This window comes from Orbilia oligospora, assembly GCF_000225545.1.
Source record: "Orbilia oligospora ATCC 24927 unplaced genomic scaffold scaffold00088, whole genome shotgun sequence".
In the NCBI taxonomy this organism is placed as follows: Eukaryota; Fungi; Ascomycota; class Orbiliomycetes; order Orbiliales; family Orbiliaceae; genus Orbilia; species Orbilia oligospora.
The window spans coordinates 80,406-105,704 of NW_011645645.1; the positions used below are offsets into that span (position 1 = coordinate 80,406).

Here is a 25,299-nt window from a genome sequence, read left to right on the forward strand (position 1 = left end):
TCGAACACCGTGAATTAATCCCCCGCCGAGACATCTCCCCCATCCAGACTCGTCCCACCCCCGGATATGTCCTCATCGGCTGGACCTTCTAGTAGTCTTACTCGGCCTAGCGTCCCACGGCCAACTCTAGAGAGGGGGCAAAATTTGACTAACACTGTTGTCAAAGATGCTTTTGGTAGTGAAGATTGGCTTGAGCGCACAGGAAATTGGGCCAAAAAGCTCACCATTGATAACACCATGAGGCTCATACAGGTATCTTTGACCGGAAATAAACCCTACGGCGCAAAATTACGCTGGCTAAGTTCAACATGGGGCAAATAGAAAATATGCGACGAGGTCTACAATCAGCATGAAGGACAAATGTCCCCTAGCTTTACTTTTCAAAAACAGAATACTGATATCAAGGATGCTATGTACAATAAATTTCTTTTTTTGCTTCAGACTTATGAAATGGAAGAAGACTACCGATCTCTCATTTTGGACATGCTTGATGCGACAGACCCAAACGAAGAGGGGTTTCGAGGGCCCCGGTGGCTGTTTGAAGTTTGCATGCGTCGTACATGGGACAATCGAAGTTCGAGAGCAAAGGGAAAGGATCCTAAAGCAAAAAAACGCACTCGGGGATCGGCTCACTTTCAACCAGAGAGGTAGTTTTCTCTATTTGGATAATTCCTTGGAAATAAAACAGTTTCATTGACTCCATGATCGCTATAGTAGCGGCTAGAAAGACGGGATAATGGATCAAATGCACGACAGGATGCTATTTGTCTCCCTGCGCTCGGGCTTCAAGGTAGGAAGTTGTCTCACGATGTTGGGCAAACATATGCATATGCATATTGGTTTCTTGAGACGGACGCTTTCAGATTCTGAGTCGGGCTGGAATGCTACCCAATGACAATACAGGTTTTTCTTTTCTTCTACCATGAATTGCCCACTCATGAGCAAGCTTGCAATCGTGATAGCCGAATAAGGGTGGAATGAATCTTGTTTCCACAACCCACACAGCTCATGAAATTATCTCAAAGCCAACGACCCGGCACATGGTATGGCCCTTCTTTTTTGGGGGTTTTCTTGATGCCCCGAACAATTCTTCTAAATGCTTTTTCAAGACGAACTTGTGTAATCGAGTTTTCGCCAAACGTCCAAACATAACCAGATACACAAGTAGACCGTGAAAAGCGTTGCCTGCAAGGTCCAGAAATCCTCCGAAATTTCGTTCATCTGGTTTTCCATCTTCATTGCAATAAGTAGATAGTCCCAGTGAACTATACTACCCTCATCTTGTCTGAACCTGCAAACTCGGTCAGGATCTCGTTCCTACCCAGCGGTCACTTCGATTTTACGCTGCGACCTCAGCTTTTAAAGACGGTGTTTTTTTCGCTAGATAGTAAAGACGAAAAATAAACCTACGTCATTTCGTGGGAACCGAGCACCTGTCTTTTCTAGCCCCAGGCTTCGGCGTTGCGGGTTGCATTTGCACGCTACGACTATTAAAGCTCGAGGTCTGGTTTTAGTTTGTAAAACGAGAAGACACGCTTCTTAATCTCAATGCAGTGGCACAAGTGAATATGTTGGTCAAGTGACGATTGCTCATTTAAACGTTTATTTGATGAATGGTAAATTCCAAATTCTTGGAATAAAGAGGTGCTTTGATATTAAGAAACAGGATCGTCAAATTTTAGAAGGGCTATAAAATATAGTTGGTAGTTATTTGTATTTGTATCACAATCTTCTGAATTTGAGATTAAGGTGTCGAGTTTTTTAGGCTGTTTATTTAAATTTTTATATAGATTTTTGTTTAAAGCAATATATATATATTTTTTGGATTTTGGTATGAAGTAGAAGATTTTCTTAAGCCTAAGCTTAAAATCAAGGGTTGATCAGAAAGCGCTGTCTGCAGGTTCGGATCTAATACAACGGGCTGGCTAGAATTTGGTTTTGGCGGCAAGCCTCGTGAGACATATCAATCTCAGCTGCCCATGAATGATCACGGCTCTGAGAGATGCCTGTACGGTCTCGTTCCCAACCCCCACGACCGCCATAAAGTTCCAAACAAGGAAACATGCAAAATTTGGTTGAAGATTCTCGGGATGTGTTATTCCGGCACGAACCTATAAGCCACAAGGGAAACAGCGCATAGCTATGAAAAAAGAAATTCCCTACAATACCTAAACTTGGTGATTCTGGCCCAAACCGCAAGGCTATAAAGACCTTCTTTCCAGACCCAACTGATATATGGGACAGCACAAATCTAACTCAAACTTACCACCACCGCCCTAGTACTACGTACTTTGTTTCCGACACAGGCCCTTAAAGTCAAGACCAACAGACCCTACTACCAAATTATGCCGTCTACGGACCCTTTTTCAGAAGTCGCCAAAACCGTCAGCCAGTATAGGAATTCCATACACAATTCTAAGCAGAGTGCACATCTCAGCGAAGTAGTTGCACCAACCTGCGCCCGAGTTAAAGCTAGCTCTAACTCTAATCAAATCACCCTACGCTATTTTTGTCTCTTCCTTCAGCTCAACAAGGAGATAGAAGCCACTTGCTGGCTCAATTCGCTCAGTCCTTATGACTCGGATAATTACAGGAGAGCGTTTCCAAAATTGCTAGAGTTTTGCAACGGAAGGATGTTGAAAACACCGGACCTAGAAGTTAAGATGGATCTCTCACGTCTGCCACCTCTAAGTGAGAGCCCGCGCGATGTCCACGACTTGATCCATCTGATAGGATGTTTTTTGAGTGCTCATCCTACTATGGCCCACGGGGCTTTACTCATCTTGGAGAAATTAATTGGGTTTTGTGGCGAGCAGAGTGAAGGTACGCCATCGGAACCCGCTCAGAACAGTCAGACGGGGAGAAAAAGGAAAGCCCCTGGCAGAACTGCGCTACGGATGAAAAAGTCCAAATCTAGCAACAAAACGACTCAGCGCGGCGGTGATCTTCCTGCAAATAGAAATCTCGAAGGCAACATATACGAATCATCGGAGTTGAAGCCTATATATAACCGCAGACTAACAAGAAGCCAGGGGAAACGTAATCCCCCCGCAAGCGTCGGAACTGGACGCTCCAAGATCGAAGAGATTATCGACAGTGATAACAGCCACGATGAAACTGAACCTCCCGAGATCGAAGACATAACCGACGACGATAGCAACTACGGTGAAGCCGAACCTCCTAAGATCGAAGAGATAACCGACGGCGATAGTAGCTATGACGAAACTCAACCTCTCGAGATCGAAGAGATAACCGACGGCGATAGTAGCTATGACGAAACTCAACCTCTCAAGATCGAAGAGATAACCGACGGCGATAGTAACTATGATGAAACGCAATTCAAGACCGAGGAGGGAGATACCAACGAACTGGAGGCTGGCACACTTAAATACGAAAATTGTTTGATTTGCAAGCGTCATATCTCGTCTCGTCAGGCCATATCCAGGCGCTTCCGGGCTTACCTTAATCACGCCAGTCGGGAACATTCAGGCGATCCCCATCTCGAAACGCTAACCAAATATAAGTGTCATGTTTGCAGTCGCTTCTTTGTCAGCGAGCTAGCTTTAAATGTACATGCGGGCAATCCGCCTCATTGCATGTTGGATCCTAATACAAGCGGGTGGGAGGTGTATGAGTCGGTTGAGTCCCACTCCGCACCCACTGTATGGGATTGCAAGAAATGCAGGGTTAGGATACCTCTGAGAGAAGCGAATGATTATACGAGTTTGCTTCAGAAAGCGATTTGTCATTTGAACAGAAAACATGGCCTCTGGATGACTATGAAATGTTCAGTTTGTATGAAGACCTTCATGTCGATTCAAGATATGGTTCGTCACCGAGAAAGATTCGGAACCATGAACTACCGCGCGGTGGGAAAGACCTGGACTGTCCCCCTTTACAGAACTCCGAAGAACTAGCAGGGTTTAAAGGAAGTTACAAGAACATGTAGAAGATACTGCATTTGCATTAGGCTGATCATCAATGGGATATTATCCAAGCTACTAGTCCATAATCCTGACAACATTTAAAACCTATAGTTCAATTTTGAGAACCATCAATTGTCCATAAACTAATATAATAAGATATATTACTTCGACAACACCCTCCTTATCAGTCGGACACTTATCACTAGCTTTCACAGATACCTAGGCCATTATACTTACGACTAGTTGAACGAAACCACATCGAGAATCACAACGATTTTATGAGCGAAGTAAGCAATGCGAAAATTGTGAGAGACGAGCCGCCATATATAAAACCCTTCATTTCATTGATGTCTATTCTGCGCATCTTCTGTTATATATGCATAACCAGGCTTTGCTGAACAGGATAGAATTCAAATTTATGGCAACGGAAAATGCTAGCGTTTTGAAGTCCTGGGTGAATATTGACTAATTCAATGCCTCGATACTTTATTACGGTTCGGCTTTCGCCTTATCCGTCACATCTAATCCTACCCGGTGAAGCCCCATTCTTCAAAGGGCGAGGCCCACCCCGCTGTAGGAATTTGGATCTTAATTCTTCAAAGTAGACAAATAAGGAGATATCTGCCTCGCTTAGAACTTGTTCGCGGGAAAGATGTGGTGACAGCCACTATTCTTCGAAATCACGAGGAGCAGAAATATCGTTGCGAGATTCTTCCCTCTCAAGCCTTCCTATGTTTGGTTTGGAAGGCGAAGGATGCTTTATGTATTGGATACTGAGGCTCTCACTGAGGGCAAGTGCGTGAATCTCTTCGATAGCGAGATTGTGATTAGGACCTTTAGTGATGGTTAGCAAAGTACTTCTGAAGGCCCTACCAGACCAAGTGGTGCCCTCAAGTATCTGAGCCTTTCTTGGTTCCTCTAAACGAGCCACCGATGGATGCTATACCAGGACCGAGATATGGAATTTAGCATACCTAAACCATTAGATCTTATGTTTCTTAGTCTGGCCACGACGACCGCAACTTTGGGAGACGATTCTGTATCCACGTCTTTCTTGGTTTCGTATCGGTGGTAAACTCGGTCGCGGAGACGTAGCTTCCCTTATAATTCGAGCCACGTCTTTGCGGGGCCGCGATGCGCTTGGTCAGTGCATTCAAAACTTTTCGCATTGTGGTGCGATAGATACTCAAGGACATGGTGAATCATCTCAGTTGGAAATATTAGCATCTTTTGAGGAGGTATAGAAGGCTGAATCGTTGCAGTATTAGCGGTGTCAGAGAGGGTTGGGAGACGAGGAGAGTGTGCGAACTATGTGGAGCTATCTGGTGCCCGCCTAATATTAAGACGGGTGCCGGCTCGACATACACAGATGACCCTGACTGCTTGCATCGAGGTCTAGCCCACCTGCAGATTAGTGGATAAGTCGCCCATAGCGTTCGCCCAAAAGTTATTTGGTTGCCTCCTTACATGGATGCAAGCTAGCCTCAGATCAACTAGGGGCAGATGACAATCGAGATGGGACGATGGCCGGCTTCGAAGTGGTGTGTGTAATAAACAGGGGGCTGAACTTTCATGGGTCAGCTTGTGGCAGTGGCAAGGAGATGAAATTGAGAATGGACCAACCGAGCGGGAATACTCTAGGGAGGATTAAATTTGGGCCGCCTAGGATGATATAAAGGAAAGGTTTCCTCTTTCTACAAGGCCTTGCATAAATTTTCAATTTTCATAGGCATATTATCACTCTCAGAGGAGCTTATATCCCATGATGCCTGACTACAAGCCCATGTCTAGCAGTCGCTGCGACAAATATAAACCTAATTCCGGCCATAAGAAGAGGCGTGGCGACAAAGAACCCAAAGCAGCTCGAGCCAAAATTCTCCGGGCCAAACAGAGAGGTACGTCTTCATGTTAAGTTAAAATAAAAAATGTATGTAGCTAAAATACTCAACAGAACATGTTATTAGCCCCGAAATCGAGACAACCCGCCCATGGGGAATGCCCAACGCCTCTAGCATCGAAACCGAACGCCTAGTGAACCTCGTTCAAATGCCCTTACTTTTATCCCAATCGGTGTCTATCGCTGGCCAAGTCGCCCCCCCCCTTCCCCCCCCCACAACCGCTACACCCACCACTGCCGGTGACTTTACAGCTTCAGGAGAAGAAGAAACTGTTGGTCCAGACTACCAGTTACCCGAACTCTCAGCACATTCGCATCCTCGAACAATAGAGGAGCTTGACGCCTGTGCTACCAAAATCATCGAGAGCAGCGCTCAGTTTATATATATATATCTGGAAAACCCCGATTCCCCCGCACCGGAATATATAAAGCTTATTTGGGATTGCATAGCAAGCTACCGCCGCTATACATTAGGGCAAGGTAGCTTCTACGTAGCAGTACAGCAAGGTAACTTAAATAATGCGCTATTAAACTTAGCAATGTGTTTTTTTGATATCGTATCTGCGGACAACCTAATGGGGACACGATGGATATTTGATAATATTATGACGGAGGTTGAGATTTTCGGATTTTCGAGCCAGGTCGAAGAAGAGGTAAAGAAGATGTGTTCCGAGGGGGCAAGAGTTCATGAACTTCTCACTGACATGCAGGGCGATCCCTGTCCGAGCGTGGGGAGTATACTGGACTGTAAATATCTCCCAAAACAGTGCTTGGTGGAAGTTGGTAAGGTATTTGCGGGATCCTTTCTAGATAGATACCACAAGCGCACAAGCGGGGTAGCACCGCATCAAAATGAGAACGGAAATTTGTACCTTTAATGTATCACCTCGCATCAATAAAGAAAGTCCACCTATACGTCTTTGTATTTAAAACTAAGAGATCCCAAATATGGACAACCAAAAAGCTACCATCACCGCAGAACTTTTGAGATGCGAGCGAATTTATCGATGCGTCAAGATATCCCGTATTGACGGCAAAACCAAAGCTGAATCCGAAGATTTATATGCTTTGTATGTAGTTTGACGTAGTTCCTGAATATTGTTTATTTACTGCTGCTTAACATTAAATTCCGCTCGTTAGAATTCAATACTTTCGCCGGCATGTACGCAGTAGATTATATCAAAAGAAAACGGTTGGGGTTATGAGATATGAAGCTTAGAACAAGAACCTATTACAGCATATATAAGGAGCGTGGTACGAATTGATGAAACCGGCCCTCATGCAGCTTTGTTCTACGATAATACCCAAGAATTTTGAAGCCATTTACAAGGAATGGACTGGCAGTTAGATCTTACCCCATGGTGGCGAGCAAGTCACTATGCGGAGTCGGAATATTGTGATAGATGACTACCGGAGCCGTCCCAAATATCTACTTACTGCCGATCACAAGCGCAAGACCTACTCTGCCCCTCTATTGGGAAGCCACGACTCGATGAAAAGGATGAAGCCATCGATCATCCCGCCTCAACGACTGTAATGCCGTTCACAGAAGCTATATTTGTACTTCGAGATGAATTTTCTAGTACTACAAAAAAGAGATTGAGTTATGGGGCCTTAAAGAACCATACCCATATATTTCATGTGAACTATCCCAAAAGCAGCACGGCCCACTCATCTCCAACCGCATTGAGGAGGGCGAAAAGGCACTTTTTGGACTCGCGGTCAAGACGCATCGCTACAGCAAGCACAGGGGCTCAGGCGCATCGCTACTATTATTACATTTTCCTAATTGAAATCTCCCGCCCGTAATCGAAGAGAAGTGATATCATTTCTAAGAAAGCCAGCTCCTACCCTCAATCATTGATAGTAAGAGGGGTGTTAATAGACGAACCAGGCTGCCCATCCCTTTCAGCTACAAACTCCAGTGTCAGCGAGTACAATGTTATACAACGAAATACGGGTAGTGTGATCTATATACCTCTGATAAAAGGAAATTCCCGTTTAACTTTGATTACTTGTTTCCGCGGCTGTTTTCGACGACTGCTGTTTGCGGCCAGTCTTTTCGATTGTCTTCTCTTGGAACTTTCTAGTGGCTGTGCACGTTTCTCAAGGTCGTGGTCCTTCCCTACTCTGACGCCCTGGGGAGTTTTAGCAGTGCTAATAAGTGAAATTCCGGGCTCGCTAGAAACTTTGGGCTGAGACCCCCCAGTTCCTGTAATGCTTTGTATCGGCGAATTTCCGTTTGAAATGGGACTCTTATCGCGGCCTTCCACACCAATGTTTTCAGAAGCCGTGTCAATGAATACCGACCCATCGTGTGATGTCTGGTCCTTAGATATGGTGTCCGCCGGTTGATGCCCAGTTCCTTGATGGACAATTTGAGTAGTTGCAGTTGTCGACGCGACGAATGGAGTTTGATTCTGTGGTAGGGCGTCCATTTCACTGTTTTGTCCCATTCTCGCCGGGTCATACCAAGCCGATATCCCCGGTAGTCGTTGAGGGGCTGGGCTTTCCCTTCCTTCGATACATATCGGCCATGTTTCGGGTAAACTAGCCAGGGAATGAGAAAGGGCTATCTCCCCTTGGGGCCGTCGTTCCATCCACATCCAATGCTGGAAAAAAACCCACTGCCGAGCTTGGAGTATTGAAATTGCACGCTTTTGCCACAACTTTTCGACTATGGTTGCGGTTGTCGCAAGGCAGGATTGGTACCGGCCTTCATTTGAGCTTCCCATATCCTCACTTGCAAATGTGCCCTTCAAGATACTCGATAGGAGATATTTGGCATATTCTTTGTCCATAAGCGCCTCTTGGTCGATTATTTGTAAAAATGTATCGATAATAGGTTGAGTGTCGTCGCGAATTATCCAGCCAACATGATCACGTATGAACTTGGCGGTATGGAATTGGAAATGAAGTAAACCATCGGCACTAGACTCTCCAGAATTTTTCCACGTGTTGAATACCTTTGCCAAATATGCCTTATCTTCCATTGCATCGGCGACAGCATCCAAGAGAGTGAATTCTACCGCCGTCGGCCCTTGGTGGGATTCTAACTCGAACATACTAGTTCGATATGGTGTTTTGAGGTGAAGACAAAACAAAAAGGGAGGGAAAAGAAGATTGGATTAACAAGACGGAAAGAAAGATTAAACGAACGAAAGAGTAGGGAAGCAACGAAAGAAATAGAGATGGGTTGAGCATGGAATTTAGGAACGGGACGGGAAAGGGGACCGAGCTGAACGCCCAAATATCATCCGCAGAAACCTGACTGCCCTAGGCTGAGCGTAAGCATGGGCCTTGTGATAATCAGCAAAGGCTACCTGATAGTGCTCATGAAAAATCCGCATCATATTGCTTGCATGCGCGGTCTCAGCCCCTTTACTCATCAATCGTCAATTTTTAGCAATGAAGGGGGTTCTGTGTGACCAGGAGGCCCAGGCCCGACCTATATCCCTCATTGATGCTACTTCCGGAGTCCCAAATAACGTACAGACACTTACCCGCGAAAAAAACCATATCAATGATTTACACGACAGGATTCACGCCCTTAAAAACTCCACCTTTGATGCACGAGCATCCTATATAAGGCCTTTATTTGACGACCTCAGAAAATCAGCTCTGACGCAAACTCCAGTCACTTCGAACCCGGTGTCTTATCGTCCGCCAAATGGCTGGGACGGCGATGAAATTTATTTGTCCGAGTGCAAAACGACCGTTTCATTAACGCCGCGCCAGGGCTTCGAGCACAGCCAGCTTACCGATTTAGCAGAGCACCCAGTAACTACTATTTACCTGACACTGGAGCCATGTGACTTTGCAGCCATTTCAAATATCGGGGCTTGGAACGTCACGCGATTGTATATATCCGTCGAAAGGCTCGAGAAAGGGCTCGGAACTCTCAACAACATCTTCGCCGGTTTCCCACATCTTGAGGTATGTCACTGGCCTGACTGTGGACCTATAGAGATTGAAGAGTTCGGATTGGAAAGGATTTCGCTTCCGAGCAGTCTCAGAGTTTTGGAACTGAGCAATACCGACTTCACCCCAACCGACTCTTTTGAACCACACGGGATCCCCACGAGTCTATATCAACGGGTGCCAATTGATAAAGAAGCCGTCACTCTAACGCTCAAAAAGTGGGGGAAACAGCTCGAAATCTGCGTCATCTGCGTCTACTTAGGTCAATATATCGACGATACATATTGTAAGGGCGACGTCAGTGCAGATGGCCATAACGACCCCGACGGTGACGGCGATGAAAGTTGTGAGGATGTTCGAGGATACTCCGCCGATTATACCGTTACCTTTTTCTCTGGAGATGAGTGCCCAAATTTTCAAGAAGTTCTCTTGCTACAATGTACATAACTCTGCAGACATTGGTTGGACATTGCCATTTCCAAGTTTTCCGTCTTTTACGTTTTTGATAATATGCTACGGTATTGTAATATGGAACAGTTATACCGCGTACCTTAGATTCTATATTCGGGATAAGCAGTTCAACCGTAGGAATTTCAAGGTTATAACAAAACCGTCCTATCAATTCCATGCCGGTCATGGAGCAGGAACCCGTCCATACTAAGGAGTAAGCAAACTATATAAATCCCTTGGGTTACCCCTGACAATAACAGGAGCCCTTGTGAGCTTACTTACACCTCTATCCGTTTGACGAAGCGAAATGTCTCGACAAGCAGAACCACCCTCGCTCGATCGTTTTGCTCGTGATTTAGTGAGCGAACAGTCTCAGGGAACAAGCCCCGAAGCAAACCAAGCCCCGAAGAAATGCACTCTAGAGTTCATTTGTCATCCCCCACCGAAGAAAACCGCTAAATGTCGATGGGATCCGACCAAATGCAATTTTGAAACGGTAGAGCATAGTTTGGAGGCGGCTCGAAAAGAGTTGGATGCCCACACCGTGACGGTGCACCTTAGCAAGCTCCGCATCAGCGCCGATCTTAATCTTTTGAGCGAGGGAGGGAAGGAACCATTTCTATACCATCCACTGCAAGATTGACGACTGCAGGGAAATGTTCTTGAATGAAGATGCCAGAGAAAGGCATCGAATAAGCCACCCACCACATTCAATCACCTATCGGCACTATTAAAACTGACAGATGGAACCGCGATCGGAGAGCTACCGCCACCTAAAATTTCAATTGGCAGCCAGTTACTCGGTATTCAAGATGAAGATGTCTAGTCGGTCGCTGGTATATCTCGCAGGTCCACTGGGGTATAGATACACGGAACATATCTTCCCGTTTTGACCCTTAGAAACCCTCCCCAGCGCCGGTCCCACAATTGGCGAGTATCCTTAGCCATCTTGGGGGTGCCATATACCAACAACTTTTGTCCGTTAGCAGATAGTTCCTTCCCTACAATAGCTCTATCGATATCTCTTACCGGTATACCTTCCCCACATTCTTGCGAACGACCCTAGGCCTTCACATGGTTGCCCAATGGCATACTATCTGTGGTGTCACACTTCGATCTTTCGTTATATTCCTGTCAATCTATATTCCGCAACAGGCGTTCCAAACAAATAGTCAAGATTGAGCGAAGCACAGCAGAAATTCTAGCCGTTTTCTTATATCACCATCACAAACCTGCGACTATTTATAATAGATCTAACGTTTTAGTAACATAAGATTTGGCTAGAAGGGAATGTTATTATTCACGTTCAAGTGGCATAGGGAGTAGTTATAATTGAAATATATAGATTAAATCTAGCTTGAAAATAAAGGAACTTGCATTATGCTTTATCGCCTTTACCCCCGGTCATCATAGCTTTAAGATTTGACTGACAGTATTCGTACCTTGCGCCTCGTTCCGCCTCGGGCCGAAGCGGTCTTCTTTTCCTGGGCTGGCTTCTTGGTCCATCCCGTCTACGTTTTCTTGAGAGATGCCGGTGCTCATAATCATCGATAGCCAGTTGCGAATTTGTTAGGTTGCCAATAGGCTCCCATGTATAATCCCCATATCCCACCCAGTTTACTAGATATTCTCTCTGCCCTCGCCGCACTCTGGAGCCCCCTATACTTTCGACTTCGTATTCTGTTTCTACATTGTCGAGTTTTCCCCAACCCAAATAAGGCACACAAGAGCTACTGATGCCGCTTATCTTGTCGTAGGTAAGGGAGCATCCAATCCCGTTCAACTTAGTTTGGCCCGATGGTATCTTCGCATTTACCCGATCTTCTCCTATTTTACTATTGAGGATATGCGCTAGTGAGATCGGCCCGTTCGAGGATCCCCCTATCTTGATTCTGCATTGGGGCTGCTCCTCATCCTCCGTATTTGACGGCTCTTTGTCTCGCTCAGATTTGGGGTGCCTTCCCTCTGGAGAAATATGTGCCGCTAGAGTATTCTTCGTGCCCAGGACTAGCTCGACAGAGGATACCCCGTTTGAACCGCGATTTTTTGCTTGATACCTATCTTCATCGAGATGACCTGCGGATTTTCGATTTTCATCTTTAAATTCGCCTTCATTTACGCCAGGGCGGGCCATCTGAAATTGCTAATCTTTATCGCACTCGGGTGTGCATTTGCGGTCCGAAGGGGGGGGTAGAGCGGCGTGCTCCTCATTTGAGAAGGCTGAATCGCTATAAACGGGGTTGGAGGAATTTGGAGTCGCATTCCCAGCCAGAGTAACGTAGTAGCTCTTTTCGCTCCTCGTGGAGGTGTGACCACCACCGCCTATAGGCGGAGCGGGATACAGAGAAGGGTCATCACAACTTGTAGGGATCAAACTGTTCGAATTTGCGTTATCCAGTCCCTCATCAAGAATAGTAGAGGAATCCGGGTCGTTCGATGGGCCATCGCAGGCAGCTAGGACCCTCTTTTCAGACTTAGGGTTCGTAGTGGATGGAAGGGGATTCGGTTCCATTCCAGCTTCCTGCGCTGCATTAGGACATAGTAATGGTTCCATGTCTAGGTACGGATTAGTCGCCCAAGAAAGTTAAGCTAGTAAAGACCTAAAAGGTAAAAGATTTCGTAGGATTTAGGCAGTCAAGGTAGAGACGAATCATTATCGAAATGTTGAGGAAGATATTGAGGGGAACGGCCTCTTTATACCTGTAAGCATGTGGCTTCCGTCCTAAGGATCGAGTTAATCTGCCTTGATGATTATAGATTACGTGTAGGATCCTCCCCGGAGCTCGGGATCATATTCATCCATATATGGCAATTACGTATATGTACGGCTGAGCTCAGTCTCGATGCCGGGGTTGGTGTTACTAATCTCGCCGGAGCCAGGGCCTCCGCGGCTCAAGAAACTCCTGAGGTCAGAAACCCCTCACCCAAAGTCATGTTGTTAGTTGGGCGCTAAATAAATACTTGTAATTAAAATTTGCACCCCGATAGAAGTAGGCATAATTGTGATTAAGTACGCTTCATCTCGTAAAAAGTATGTGATTAACTGTGACGCCGTGTTGCGAAGTGTGGTAATTTTGAAAGGGTGCATACCGTGGAACCGGGTAGCATACCCCAGAACTCTGAAGTGATCAACAAGCTGTTGGTACCTCAGGGATATATATATCAGCACGGTTTGCCCCTCCTATCAAGGTCTCTAACGCAATAGATGCATTCACATACCAGCTTCCCACAATATCTACCTAACGCTGTTCTAAAATGAAGCTCGCCAATATCTCATTTTTCTTGATTTCGATGTTTAGTTGCCCTTCACTATCCGATGCTGGCATCGGCCTCCCACTTTGTGTCACCAATCGGTGCCCCAAATATAGGATCACCAGTACGGTTATAAATTTCACTACGTTGACTTATTCCATCCCGTATGTGATCACATTACCGAGGCATACCGTAACTGTTGTCCAAACTGTTACGAACGATCTAGCAGACGCCGAAGCGACCATCAGAACCACAACTCGGCCCGACGAGGGCGTCGCCACGGAATCCGTCACTAATAATGAAACAACCATCACTAAGACAGCTAATAAATATCCAAAAACCTCTATTATTCCTGAGTCAAGTCCCACTACTGTAGGCATTGATTGCGGACATTGAAAGTCAGGCGAGCCCCTTAAGCCCCAAATTGCAAATATACCGTACAGTTTAGCTAAATTCTACATCTATATCAGCACAAATGGATGTAATCGATTGGAAGTGCATGGTCAATGCAAAGTAGGCTGCAGATATTATGTCCGATGAGTCCGCAGTCGTAACTACCCGTAACCAGTTCTTAGTTGATTCGAAGACATCCGAAAGGGGAGAAAGTCTGAAATACAGCTACTTGTGTATCTAGAAGTTGATGTTTGGAGTCAGTTTGTAATTCAATCGATGCAATTTGATACCTCTACAACCGATACCCTCATTACAATACTAGCAAATCATAAGAACAATACTAGCGGGTCTCAGCACTCCTTCTCGAGCAAGGGGAGTTATTGGTGTTAAAGTACTATAACCACAATCTCCGCAAGCTAGCGGAATATGTATACTGATTCTGACGCATACACTTTTCTTCGGGAAGACTAAAATAATTTCCAATATAAATTACACAATTTGGTTTGTTGGGTGTCCTCCGTACAAAATATAGATGCAAGAACTGCGGTGATAAGTGTCTTTTGGTAACCTTGACTTATTCGCTAAAACTTGGTTCAACGGTATCATCATACTCGGCAGCACTGATAGGAACTTTCTAGATATCGGCCTTAATTTTAATAGTTCCCGAATAGTGCATTCGAATTAACCATAAGAAGAAACTTTTTAATATCCCACACCGCGGAACTGTAGACATCGCGGGAACAACCTAACCATAATCGGCCAAAGGAGGTTTCAAGAGATGCTGTCCTATTTTCGCAAGCCTCGGCTGCATCTGCAGTATATATAAGGGCTTTCTTCTTCCAACTACTCACTCGGAACCTCTGGGAAAGTATCGGTCTTGCACTGATGCCAGAGCAGGCTGTTGTCGATAGATTCCCAACCACTTTTGACCTTTGTAGTGGAATTGGGACCCCGATGACTACCCCTTTGTCTCCAAAGTTGTACGTCAAACATTGTTTAGTTTTGCGATTTCGAATAGAGCCCTCCCATGCCCCATCTTCTTGGAGTATTCGGCCCCAGAGGTCCCATTGAAGGCTTGGATAAAGACCGGAATTATCCAGAACTTTTCCGAGATCGCAGGGTTTGAAGCTGAGGGCCGTGTTATCCGCAGAAGGGGAACTTCCCTTAAATTGACGATCAGCTAGGCACCATCCATCTAGATGGGTTCGAGCTAACGTGCTAGGTAGTTTTCGAAGACTGGTTATGTTCTCGAATTTCGCTTGGGCAAACGGTGCCATGGTAAGAAAGATATAGACAGGGAGCCAAGCAACGATATACGAAGTCTTGGACTGCATGATTGAAGTATTTTCTGCGTCTGGAATATAGATTAATGTTCGTTGTAAGTATTATTGTTCCGAGGAGAACGCAACATGTTTGATGGAAAGGTTGAGGCTTTTATATAGCAAGTATCATACGCGGTAAAGCCAACGTTCATGTTCGATTACGTCAAATTCCCAGTAATCGTTTCATCTCAATCCGGAAAGTCGTAAATTAAAAATTTTAACTCTAAATTAAGCAACGCTGGTTGAAACAGCCAGATGTTATTGGCTATAACTGTACATGTGCACCTGTTTCTTGGTGACGTCAGTCTTTAGTATTATTTAAGTATATCTCACGATATACGACGTCATAGTACTAAGATTGGAATCTGTTATAGAACGAAGGGCTCCTAAATCCGAAGAAGATTTGGTTGTGTTCCTCCGCCTGACGCTTAAATATCAGGTATATAAGGCAAGCAACCGCGACCTTTCGTCTCAGTTTTACTAACCTAGAACAAGCTCTATTCCATTCAACGTGACTTGCGTCGCTACATCACAATCGATAGCCCAAGTAAACGTTAACACGTTATTAGCCTCGCTCATGGATGCCGAGAACTCCTCGAACACGAACAGTCCGGCTAACGGCACCAAATGTTGGCTTCACTCTATTCAAGACGGCCTCGTTAAGCAGATCAGCTTGTTACACAAAAGAAAGAGCGATTTCGATGCGGTCGTTATCAATATCAAGGAAGGAGTAGGAAAGCTGAATAAAATGGAGCCTGGAGACGAGATGTGTCGAGATCTCGAAGGATTGGCCGAAACGGCGAAAATATATATTAGCATGCTAGCCGCTGCTGCTCCATTTCTCATGTGCGACTGCAATAACAGTCAAGACAAAGCTGTGGCAAGACTTTACTTCGGTCAACGAAGTGAATTAAACCAGATAGTCAACGATGCATATCACGCCTTCTGGCTCCGTTTCAGAAAGACGGATGACATTTCGGATCCATCTATGGAAATGGAGCTTCATCATAGCGATGGTGATCTTGAGAGCTTTTCGGCTTGTACGGTCCTGTTCAAGGGGTTGATATATGAGATTACCGGAGTCTACCCTTCTCACTAAACTTCTAGAGCTATCAAGTCCACTCTTAGGGGGGGCCAATCATGTATCTCTTAGCAGTCGGGAGCCCCAGAGCTACAACCCCTTTTTAGTAATATATCGTTCTCGCAATATCCTAATCCCTTTCCGATTCCCATATATTTAGAGGCCAACAGATTTGGCTACCAAGCCTGCTGAAGTGACTGACAGACTGCGGTATTGACTTGGCGGATTTAAAGAATAAACGGAAGCCGGCTGCTTTGAGGGCGGTGATACTCACGTAAGCCACCGCGTGCATTATTACTATCGGCTTCGTGAATTCGGGCTAGCCGGATTTGATTTTTTCTGCTTCAAGCGCTTGATACGCAAGCTCGCATATCTACGTCCAATTTACGGTTCCAGGGTCAAAAAGCAGGGTATTAGTTATTTGCATCATGCTATCGAGGGCCAAGGCCATACTTAAACTATATCTTGACAGTTATGCACTATGGCGCGGAGATAACACATGGTTTACCCAAAAGGGTCTTGCTCTCAACGCGAAGTATGCGGCTCTGGCCTTGAATCACACAATATGGGGAAAGAATTTAATTCTAGGATCTTGTGGTTCCACGAGGATGTGATCTCCGCCGCAAGATGCAGCTTTGGCGCCATATATGGAAAATTGGACACAGTTGCCCCAGCGAAACGCAACGCTAGAATGGAAACGATATGGGACAATAATGTACCGTTAATAAGATTGAGTATCTAGCTGCAAGGACTTCTATATAATACGGCTATGCTCTCCAAAGGCTGTGATTCTTAAAACCATGAAAGTCGAGGCGTTGCGATGCAAAGTATTCCACTCAATGCTATGAGAGAGGCACCGAAACTCCAACCCCCCCAATCCTTAATCAAGATCAAAACTTTTGTCGAAACGATAATAATAGTGAGTGCTTTAGTTATACTTTCTAGTTCGTCTATCTGACATACCGCGCGTATACAGCCCTACTATCTCTATGAATGAGAAAGATGGCCAAAAGCATTGTTGCACCGGTAGCGAACACTTCTGGAATTCTAACTTGGGCGAAGAAATCGTAGAGGGGTTTCCGCTTTCTAGCAGTGAAGAAAACACTGTTCTTGACTATGCCCCCGGGTGGCAAGGCAATGCGACTAGAGTATATCTTCCCTTATTTTACTGTCGTTTTGTTCTAAAGCTAGATATTTGACTTAATGCGATGGTGTTTCTAGGCACGTTTAGCTAGAAACGTAAAGATAAACTCGATTAGAGCGATCGACGCTGATGCCGCTGCAGTTGACGGATAAAACGAACAATATTTAGGAAGATTTGGGATCCTTATTCAAGCAGAAGTTAGAGATCTTGTCACATCCGAATCTCTTGATCCAAACAACAGTTTCCCGATCCGGGCCGAGCAACAAAAGAGTTTGCACGAAGACTACGAGATAAAGGATACCTGTCGACTGTGATTAGTGCTGATGTTGATACCCTTACCGAAGAGGCTGTAGTAGAACTTTTTAAGGAAGCTGGGTTGACGATTGTCGCAACGACACGGGCAGAGAGAGCCATATCTATTTTGGGCAGAAAGATGATGGATGACGGAAAGATAATAGAATACTATGTTTTCGTACCCTAGATGATTGTGACGGCTCTGAGATGCTAGCTTAGATCGAATGGTACTAGTTGAAAGAAACATCGCGCTTTCTTCCTCCTTATGAATATTATTTATAGGTTTAATTTATATACTGTCATGGGAGATTTTAGACCGCTGAGAGTTGGTCACGTAAATTTCGCACGTATTCGACACCCTCACTGCCTCTGCCATCCGCTATTGTCCATCGTAAAAATTTGACCACGGAATTGAGTCTTGTGCTCCGAGCCTTTCAACAGTGACGGCCGCTGCCTTACAAGCCTTTCCTACTGCCGTAGCCACATCCCAAATTCCAAGTCTCTTCGTTTTGACGTATTCTACTGCGTACATCCCGGCGAATGTATCCCTGCGTCAACATGAGTTGGGAGATATCAGCACTATACACTTATAAGGGCAGCCATTACCTACCCGGCTCCTGTCGTATCTACGACATTTATCACTTCTGTGGGACTCACAAGTCCCGATTTACTCGCCGTAACATAATAGGCTCCTTTGGCCCCCAGCGTGATAACCACGTGTTCTACACCCAGTTTAATGAAGTAACGCCCTGCCGTCTGCCACGCCGCTTCTATAGCAAACTGACCGATATCCGTTTTAGATAGCTTCATTGCCTCTGACTCGTTTAGTATGAGATGCGTGAGATTGTGGTATATTCGAGTATCCAAATAATCCGCTGGAGATGGGTTCAAGAGTGTATCGATGCCATATTTTGATGTAGTCTCCAATATCTTTCTTACAGATTCTAGTGAAGTATCGAAATGAAGGATGAGAAGGTCAGGTTTGTCGCTGCCGCACAAGCTACTCATCAAAGCCTCACTCGGTTGCCAGTTCATATTTGCGCCTTGGTACGCAATATTACTGCTTTCACCGGTTTTCGAATCAACTAGCACGCAGCAAATACCACTGGCATCTGCTGGAAGTATATCCACCCCAGTCACGTCGATACCGATCTCTGATAACTGTTCTTTAAGACGCGCTCCATATCCGTCCCCCCCTACGGCACCATGAAGGGCGACTCGGATGTCGAAATCGGCGGTATCCACCGTTCGGCAGGCGAGGCTAGGATCTATACTCGGGAAATAAATTCTCTTAATACTATGATCTGGTCTGTTATGGCTTAGGCGGTAAGCAGCAACGGCCGTGTTTGCCCCTTTGCCTCCATGGAGTCTCGCAAAACTCAGAGCATTCGTCGACTCCCCAATACCAGGAACCCGGTCCGTTGTGAAGATCATATCCACGTTAAGGGAGCCTAGAACGACAATCTGTCTTCTCATGTTTGCGTAAGACACATCTCCAGATCCATTCGTTTCAGCAGAACAGAGAGATGTTGGAGCTTGCATATTGTGTAACGCATATACTAAAGCGTTGATGCGGTTTGGTGGGGATAATTTCTGTAGACAAAGGCTCATTCGCTCGTACCCAAGGACCCAACCGCCGATATGTTTCCACCAATGTAACTTATCACAGTGCTGGAATTTTGCTTTGCCGCTGAGGGTGTTCTGAAGGTCGGTATATCCTTACTTTGGTACTATTTTAACCATGCGGCGGATCCGTCTTGGCTAAATAAATTGCTACGTGTGCGAATAGGGCGGGGTGCTGTCACAAATTATAGAGAAAGGAACATGTCATTTATTTTTCTTATATAGCCAAACACCAGAACCGTACAAACAAATGATCAGATGTCATATTAACAAGCCCAAGTAATAAGCAAGGAACACCCGAAACGACGTAACTCTACTTAGTCAGCATCTTGGCAAGATTTGGGAAGAGAAACGGCTTTTCTGCATTGCAATGCCTGCTTCTTTAAATCTTCCATATATCGAAAAATTAAATCATCCACAAGCATCCGACTACTAACCAGGGTTTCTGCCCATCGTACTTCCCTTGAACCCACTCCATCATGAGCACTCTTTCTCTCGCTCAATATTTCTCCAACTTCCCAAAGTCGGCTCCTCGCGGTTCCAGCGAGAGGTAAGCTATCCCCTTGCTTGATTCTGATATACTCCTTCCCAGACCCAGAAGGGCTTCCAGTCAACGAGAAGGAAGAGCTCGCCATTTTCGAGTTTATGATTTTGAATCTTTGAGACCTTAAAAGCCGCAGTTGTTTAGACTCGACGGATCCAGATTCGGTTCTGAGATTTCACCAGTTCGTTGGATTTTTTTGTAACCCGAGAACTGTTTTTCTGCGCCCTATGTTGAGATAGGCTTCGACGAGGGCAAGGTGGCAAAGCTCTACGAAAGTCCTCGAGATTCTGCTGTCCTTGCTTTTCATGACCTGCTAGGCTATCCTGAACTTCGGAGGGTTCTACCGACGGCAGTAGCAGCGACGGACTGCTTTCCATCAAGTTTGTGGGGAACTGGCTTATAGAATCGCCCATCAAACTGATAGGGCGGCTCTGGCTCCATGGGGTTTTGGTTGCTACCAGTTTTTCGGCCTGTCGTGGGAGGTATAGCTCATCTGTTTCCCCCCCAAATAAACCCTCAACTGTAAGTGTAGACGGGGAAATGGAGGCAACGGAGTGCTCAGAACTAATGCCGATTTGACTCATAGCCTGTGGTTGGTAAGGGCTCGAATCGGGATGTTTGTTAAGGCCCTCTTCTGCAATTTGCGTATCTAGATGCCATGGTTTACCTGTTGAAGTGCTATCATGAGGCGCCTCCAGGATTGAGCTTGTGAGAGATTTTGGTAGTGGCGCTAGCCAAATATTCGGGGACTCCTCATTATATCCACAATTCCAACGGTGATCGGCCGATTCAAAGAGAAGGCTGATGAAGAAGCGAATAAAGGGCCTAAATGGTTCAATGTAGTTTGTGTTACAGCAGATAAAAGTAATCTGCTCTACGGTGCAAAAATTGTGCTAGTTGAAAAGAAGGTTGGTGGCTGATTAATCGTTCAATAGAGTGGCTCAGACTATTGACCCTTGGGCCCAGCTTCTCATCGATACCAGGGAAGCAACCGATGCCTTTCCGTTCAAAGGTTTATTTCATGACTACATCGGAACAGAGGTTGCAGGGTTGGTTTCTCATATTGGGACCGACCCTGGCACTAAATTGAATATTCGTACAAAATGAGGAAAGTATGGGACACGCTCAGAGTCAAAGGGAGAGGGGAAGACAGTAGGCCCATGGAGCTATAAAGGAGGACTACATCTACAGGATAAGGCTTTGTTTTACGCGGGTAATGAGATTGAGGACGGTAGATGGGAACTTAAGTATAGCCAAAATCAAAAAGGCAAAAAGGTTATTTTATCGCGATGGCCACTATCGAGAGAGGGAGTGATAAATTGTTGAAGTGAACACTTGTAGGCATTGTATACATGTAAATATAACAATATTGTTTTACGTTACGTTACCACGGACATACTACCTCATTGGTTAATTCCCACTTTCAATTTAAATCTGGCTGAGTTCGTAATATATTGGCTTCAGATTCCAGAATATCTCCGGCAGAATTGGATAATCGACACTCGAATAATTGGATTAATTTACAAGCCGTGCAATTGCAACCGAGCGGAAGCTCAAAAATACTCATAGGTGCCGTATTGACAGGGGAAGTTCTCAGAGAATAATAAAGGTCATAACTCGGAATCCTCAATTTTGAAAAATAAACAAACAACGTTTCCTAGGAACATTAAACATTAAACCATTATTTATTTCTTCTTCGCAGTAATAGAATATCCCATAGCGTTGAGGAGCTTGTCGATACGTAAACCTTGGATGACTTGGATGAGAGCACCTCCAAGGCCAAGCGCGCTCAATATATTTGCAAGCAAGTTCAGGACGCCAGCAACAAGCAAACCGACAGCTCCAAGAATTTGGAGGAGTGGCTCTGAGAGCATACTGAAGAGAGGACCGAGCTCGATCTTGGCTTTTGGCATCCCCTCGATTGCCTTGCGACCCTTTTCAATCGTAGCTTGAACACGAGTGCTCAGCTCGTTGCATCCCTCGATGACCATCTGCTCGTCGGCAGAGCCTTCAGCATCTTCAACATGACGTTTAGCAAGACGCTCGAACTTGTGATCAGGGTCAAGGGCCTTGATTTGATCCAAGGTAGATTGCATAACTGCATGGGCATTCTCAATGAGCGGCTTCATCTTGCTGACAAAAGCGTCTTCGTCCAGCTCGCCGTTCTCTTTTTCCTTCTCAGCTTCGTCGATAGTTTGGTCGATCATGTCCAGGAGAGGCTTGACTTTATCAAGTCCCTTGTCAACGATTTGTGCCATGCGCCTCATGGCTTTCACGCGCTCTTCTTCGTCGGCAAGCTGTTGCTTCTCTTCATCGGTAAGTTCTTTTGGTAGCTCCTCCGCTGTTTCTTCTTTAGAACCCTTTTGCGGTTCAGGGTCTCGGTTTTCGACATTTTCTTTGCCACCAAAGTCGGAAGGAGCCTTGGAAGAAAGAGCCTGAGGCTCGAGCACATTGAGTTGCTCGGCCTCAGATGTTTGTTGAGGGTTTTGATGTAAGGCGGCGCTCATACTGTCTGGTGATAACGATCCTGACGATTCGTATAAAGATCTAGACTGTCGAGGTGTGGATATATTTGTGGAAATTTGGGGTAGACCTTCAATTGGAGGTGACGATGGCGCAGAGAGAAAGAAACTTGTAAGTGATGTTTCATCTGAGTGACTAGATGGTGCGATTGATGCCTTAAATCTAATTGGAAAGAGTTTAGATACTATTGATCTGATTCCCGGAAACATGATGTCGTGGTGCCACACTCTTATAGACAGTGGCTGGGGAAGCTTCTTGGGTGCAATCACTATAAAAGCTTCCCAGGATAGGCCTGTTCTAGAGAATAGAAGATTCGTACGTGAAGAAAATCTTGATCGCGAATTTTTGGACCAAATTCATCATTATGACATGATCCGCATAACTACTTTTCTATACAATAGGATGGTTTCGGTCGCTTGCGAATCAGTGACGGTCCTGACCGGAAGATAGCGCTAGCGCCACTTCCATCTACATGCATCTGCGATTGTGACGTGCAACGTACGTTATCTGTCAAAATTTAGGACGTCTAGCCGTGTTATATTATCCTGTCCTCATTTGATTGGACGTGAAGATGCAGAGGAGCAAACGCTATGGAAGATTCCTCTTGCATTGTTGCAGATTTAAGGGGAAGTTTTAAACGAATGTGGGGCCAAGGCAAAGCTCGGTTGCCAAGTCTTTAGTCTGACCGGGTTCCAACAATAGTGGGGCCGTGGTAATGTCTGCTCATCAATATCCACGGAAGGCACAAAGGCAGGCTCCACAACTTCAGAGTCTCCTCGGGTTCTGGTACTACATCTCGGCCCGCAAATATGCAGCCTGCCGTCATTAGAATGCGTTGCATTTGTTTCTCTGGCATCGGAGTTGATGCCTACTCTAACGTTATCACTACTTTCTGTGGTTGCCTGTTTTAAGATGACTCTTACCTGGACTGCGTAGGGACAGGTTCTGTGTCTATAAGAATAGTGGCATTCGTCCATGCCCTGATGTTCTTTCTGTATCTTTGACCAACTTTTACCATTATCCAGGAGGAGTTAGGAGGCTAGGCTAGCATCCCGGGGACAGAAAAAAGAGAGCAAAAATCGAATCCCTTTGGCAACACTAGATATATCAAAACGCTGTAATCTTCCCACCAGACTGAATAACTGCCTGTAGCCTTTCTGGCATGCTATCTACCCGTTTGTTAACAGCCGCCTGAGTGATTGAGGCCCTGCCTTCGAGAATTAGTGCCTTTGTACTATCCTCATCCCAATGGGGATGCCGGCGGGTGTAAGACTTTGGGATTTGCCTGGCATTTTTAATCCGCGACAGGTCCGGAGACTGTGAACAGTTAAAATAACTAACTGACTGGTGCTGTTGCTTCCACCTGCGTGCGGTACTCTATTTACCAGTCCCATGACCACTGTCATTATCCTCCTCCAGCACAAACCGCTCGCCATGGCTTAACAACTGGCTCCAGCATTTGGTTAATATAAAGACATCTTGCCATTCTCATTGTCTGGCAGATTCGATCCAATTTGATTCGAGTCTACTAGTATCTATAAATATATGTACCGCAGTAACGTGCGTCCTTAAGCACCTCTGTGAGAAGAAGAAGATGAAGTAGTAATTGCGCGCCTGGGCTCTGGTTCGAAGGAGAGGAGTGATTAATAATTAATTCCCATGGAAAAAGTGAGCGCCTTGTTACTAATTGATTTTAACCTGATCCGCCGAAAAATGTTGGGACTTTTTGTTACTCCAGCTAGTAGAGAAGTATGTATGTGAGAGTGGAGAAAGCTGTTTGGATAGAGATTTTAACAACAATAAGAGTAGAGAGCTAATCAATATTGTATTTGAGCTGACCGATGGGGATGTAAGAAAAGACCGTCATTTATTCAGGGTGAAAACGACTGAACTAAATACGATGTTTCTTTATATAAGTACGAGTGACATCTTGATATGGTCCCTATCGTTGTGTCAGTATATGATATGGTGATATGGTCTATATCGACCTATCGGTCACGTAATACAGGACAGAATAAGATGGGCGCTGAAGTAGGTAAGCATACAGGGAAGATTGTGCGGATTCAGTGATAAACATGAGTGTTATTATTTCTGTGCGTAGGCGCTGGGCTGCTGTTGGTTATGGCTTCAAATCTGACGTGGTAGTTGGGAACCTGGCCAGCCAATCAGCGTCCGCTTGGTGTCCGGAACAGGCAACCGCCACTCCCCAACCTCAACTCAACACTCCCACACAAAGCACCCCCTTCGAAGCGCTGTTGTAGCTGTGCGGACAGCTAGCCGCAGCCAGCTTGCCAGCTCCTGAACCTCTGACACTGCGCGCACATACCAAATTTTAAAATTTTAAACTCTGTTCTTCACTGCCGTGCATATAAAATGGTCCTTGGCTCTGAACTTTGTATTTTCTGGTTTATCTTATTTTATTCTTTTTTGTTCCACCATCTCTTACAAAGTTCCGGCCTTTTTCCTCCAGCAATCGACTGTACCCTTCCGTCTAACCTTTGGGGTCTTCAACTTCAAATCAAGAACAATGGAGACCACTTCGGCGTCTTCCTCTCACTCAAAGGCTAGCCGGAAGGCGACCTCCGAGAAACCCCATATTACAGAGCTTGTACGTTCCTATAACTTTTCGCCGTCTCTAAGCTGGATTCAATAAGACGCAACCGGAACTAATAAATATATCCCCTAGCCGATGACATGGACAAACTGGTGGAAGCATACTGACTGGCTCAACGTATACTTTATCGTCATAATCCCGTTGATCGGGTGCTGCTGGGCCTGGTTTACCCCGTTGCAGACAAAGACAGCTATCTGGGCCATCATCTATTATTTCAATACCGGCATCGGTATTACCGCTGGTTACCACCGACTGTGGGCCCATACGTCTTACTCTGCAACCCTGCCATTGAAGATCTACCTTGCAGCCGTCGGC

General features: G+C 45.4%; 12 protein-coding genes across 12 annotated transcripts; 5 read left to right on the top strand and 7 right to left on the bottom strand.

Annotated features, from left to right (window-relative positions):
* Positions 1-2,345: 2,345 nt before the first annotated feature.
* AOL_s00088g42 (uncharacterized protein) lies at positions 2,346-3,917 on the top strand (the record flags this gene model as incomplete). Its single annotated transcript, XM_011125739.1, has 1 exon — positions 2,346-3,917. The coding sequence occupies one exon, from the start codon at positions 2,346-2,348 to the stop codon at positions 3,915-3,917; it is 1,572 nt and encodes a 523-aa protein (XP_011124041.1).
* Positions 3,918-5,691: 1,774 nt separating this feature from the next.
* On the top strand, positions 5,692-6,307 carry AOL_s00088g43 (uncharacterized protein; the record flags this gene model as incomplete). Its single annotated transcript, XM_011125740.1, has 3 exons — positions 5,692-5,821; positions 5,878-6,199; positions 6,274-6,307. The coding sequence occupies 3 exons, from the start codon at positions 5,692-5,694 to the stop codon at positions 6,305-6,307; spliced, it is 486 nt and encodes a 161-aa protein (XP_011124042.1).
* Positions 6,308-7,676: 1,369 nt separating this feature from the next.
* AOL_s00088g44 (uncharacterized protein) lies at positions 7,677-8,888 on the bottom strand (the record flags this gene model as incomplete). Its single annotated transcript, XM_011125741.1, has 2 exons — positions 7,677-7,735; positions 7,802-8,888. 2 exons carry the CDS (start codon positions 8,886-8,888, stop codon positions 7,677-7,679), a joined length of 1,146 nt encoding a protein of 381 aa, XP_011124043.1.
* A 343-nt stretch (positions 8,889-9,231) lies between these two features.
* AOL_s00088g45 (uncharacterized protein) lies at positions 9,232-10,191 on the top strand (the record flags this gene model as incomplete). Its single annotated transcript, XM_011125742.1, has 1 exon — positions 9,232-10,191. One exon carries the CDS (start codon positions 9,232-9,234, stop codon positions 10,189-10,191), a length of 960 nt encoding a protein of 319 aa, XP_011124044.1.
* A 1,381-nt stretch (positions 10,192-11,572) lies between these two features.
* AOL_s00088g46 (uncharacterized protein) lies at positions 11,573-12,328 on the bottom strand (the record flags this gene model as incomplete). Its single annotated transcript, XM_011125743.1, has 1 exon — positions 11,573-12,328. One exon carries the CDS (start codon positions 12,326-12,328, stop codon positions 11,573-11,575), a length of 756 nt encoding a protein of 251 aa, XP_011124045.1.
* A 9-nt stretch (positions 12,329-12,337) lies between these two features.
* On the bottom strand, positions 12,338-12,748 carry AOL_s00088g47 (uncharacterized protein; the record flags this gene model as incomplete). The annotated part of the gene is made up of 1 exon (XM_011125744.1): positions 12,338-12,748. One exon carries the CDS (start codon positions 12,746-12,748, stop codon positions 12,338-12,340), a length of 411 nt encoding a protein of 136 aa, XP_011124046.1.
* A 701-nt stretch (positions 12,749-13,449) lies between these two features.
* On the top strand, positions 13,450-13,842 carry AOL_s00088g48 (uncharacterized protein; the record flags this gene model as incomplete). Its single annotated transcript, XM_011125745.1, has 1 exon — positions 13,450-13,842. The coding sequence occupies one exon, from the start codon at positions 13,450-13,452 to the stop codon at positions 13,840-13,842; it is 393 nt and encodes a 130-aa protein (XP_011124047.1).
* A 650-nt stretch (positions 13,843-14,492) lies between these two features.
* AOL_s00088g49 (uncharacterized protein) lies at positions 14,493-15,173 on the bottom strand (the record flags this gene model as incomplete). The annotated part of the gene is made up of 1 exon (XM_011125746.1): positions 14,493-15,173. The coding sequence occupies one exon, from the start codon at positions 15,171-15,173 to the stop codon at positions 14,493-14,495; it is 681 nt and encodes a 226-aa protein (XP_011124048.1).
* Positions 15,174-15,738: 565 nt separating this feature from the next.
* Positions 15,739-16,260, top strand: AOL_s00088g50 (uncharacterized protein; the record flags this gene model as incomplete). Its single annotated transcript, XM_011125747.1, has 1 exon — positions 15,739-16,260. One exon carries the CDS (start codon positions 15,739-15,741, stop codon positions 16,258-16,260), a length of 522 nt encoding a protein of 173 aa, XP_011124049.1.
* Positions 16,261-18,059: 1,799 nt separating this feature from the next.
* On the bottom strand, positions 18,060-19,938 carry AOL_s00088g51 (uncharacterized protein; the record flags this gene model as incomplete). The annotated part of the gene is made up of 3 exons (XM_011125748.1): positions 18,060-18,228; positions 18,291-19,381; positions 19,741-19,938. The coding sequence occupies 3 exons, from the start codon at positions 19,936-19,938 to the stop codon at positions 18,060-18,062; spliced, it is 1,458 nt and encodes a 485-aa protein (XP_011124050.1).
* Positions 19,939-19,987: 49 nt separating this feature from the next.
* On the bottom strand, positions 19,988-20,431 carry AOL_s00088g52 (uncharacterized protein; the record flags this gene model as incomplete). The annotated part of the gene is made up of 1 exon (XM_011125749.1): positions 19,988-20,431. The coding sequence occupies one exon, from the start codon at positions 20,429-20,431 to the stop codon at positions 19,988-19,990; it is 444 nt and encodes a 147-aa protein (XP_011124051.1).
* Positions 20,432-21,532: 1,101 nt separating this feature from the next.
* On the bottom strand, positions 21,533-22,354 carry AOL_s00088g53 (uncharacterized protein; the record flags this gene model as incomplete). Its single annotated transcript, XM_011125750.1, has 1 exon — positions 21,533-22,354. The coding sequence occupies one exon, from the start codon at positions 22,352-22,354 to the stop codon at positions 21,533-21,535; it is 822 nt and encodes a 273-aa protein (XP_011124052.1).
* Positions 22,355-25,299: the final 2,945 nt, after the last annotated feature.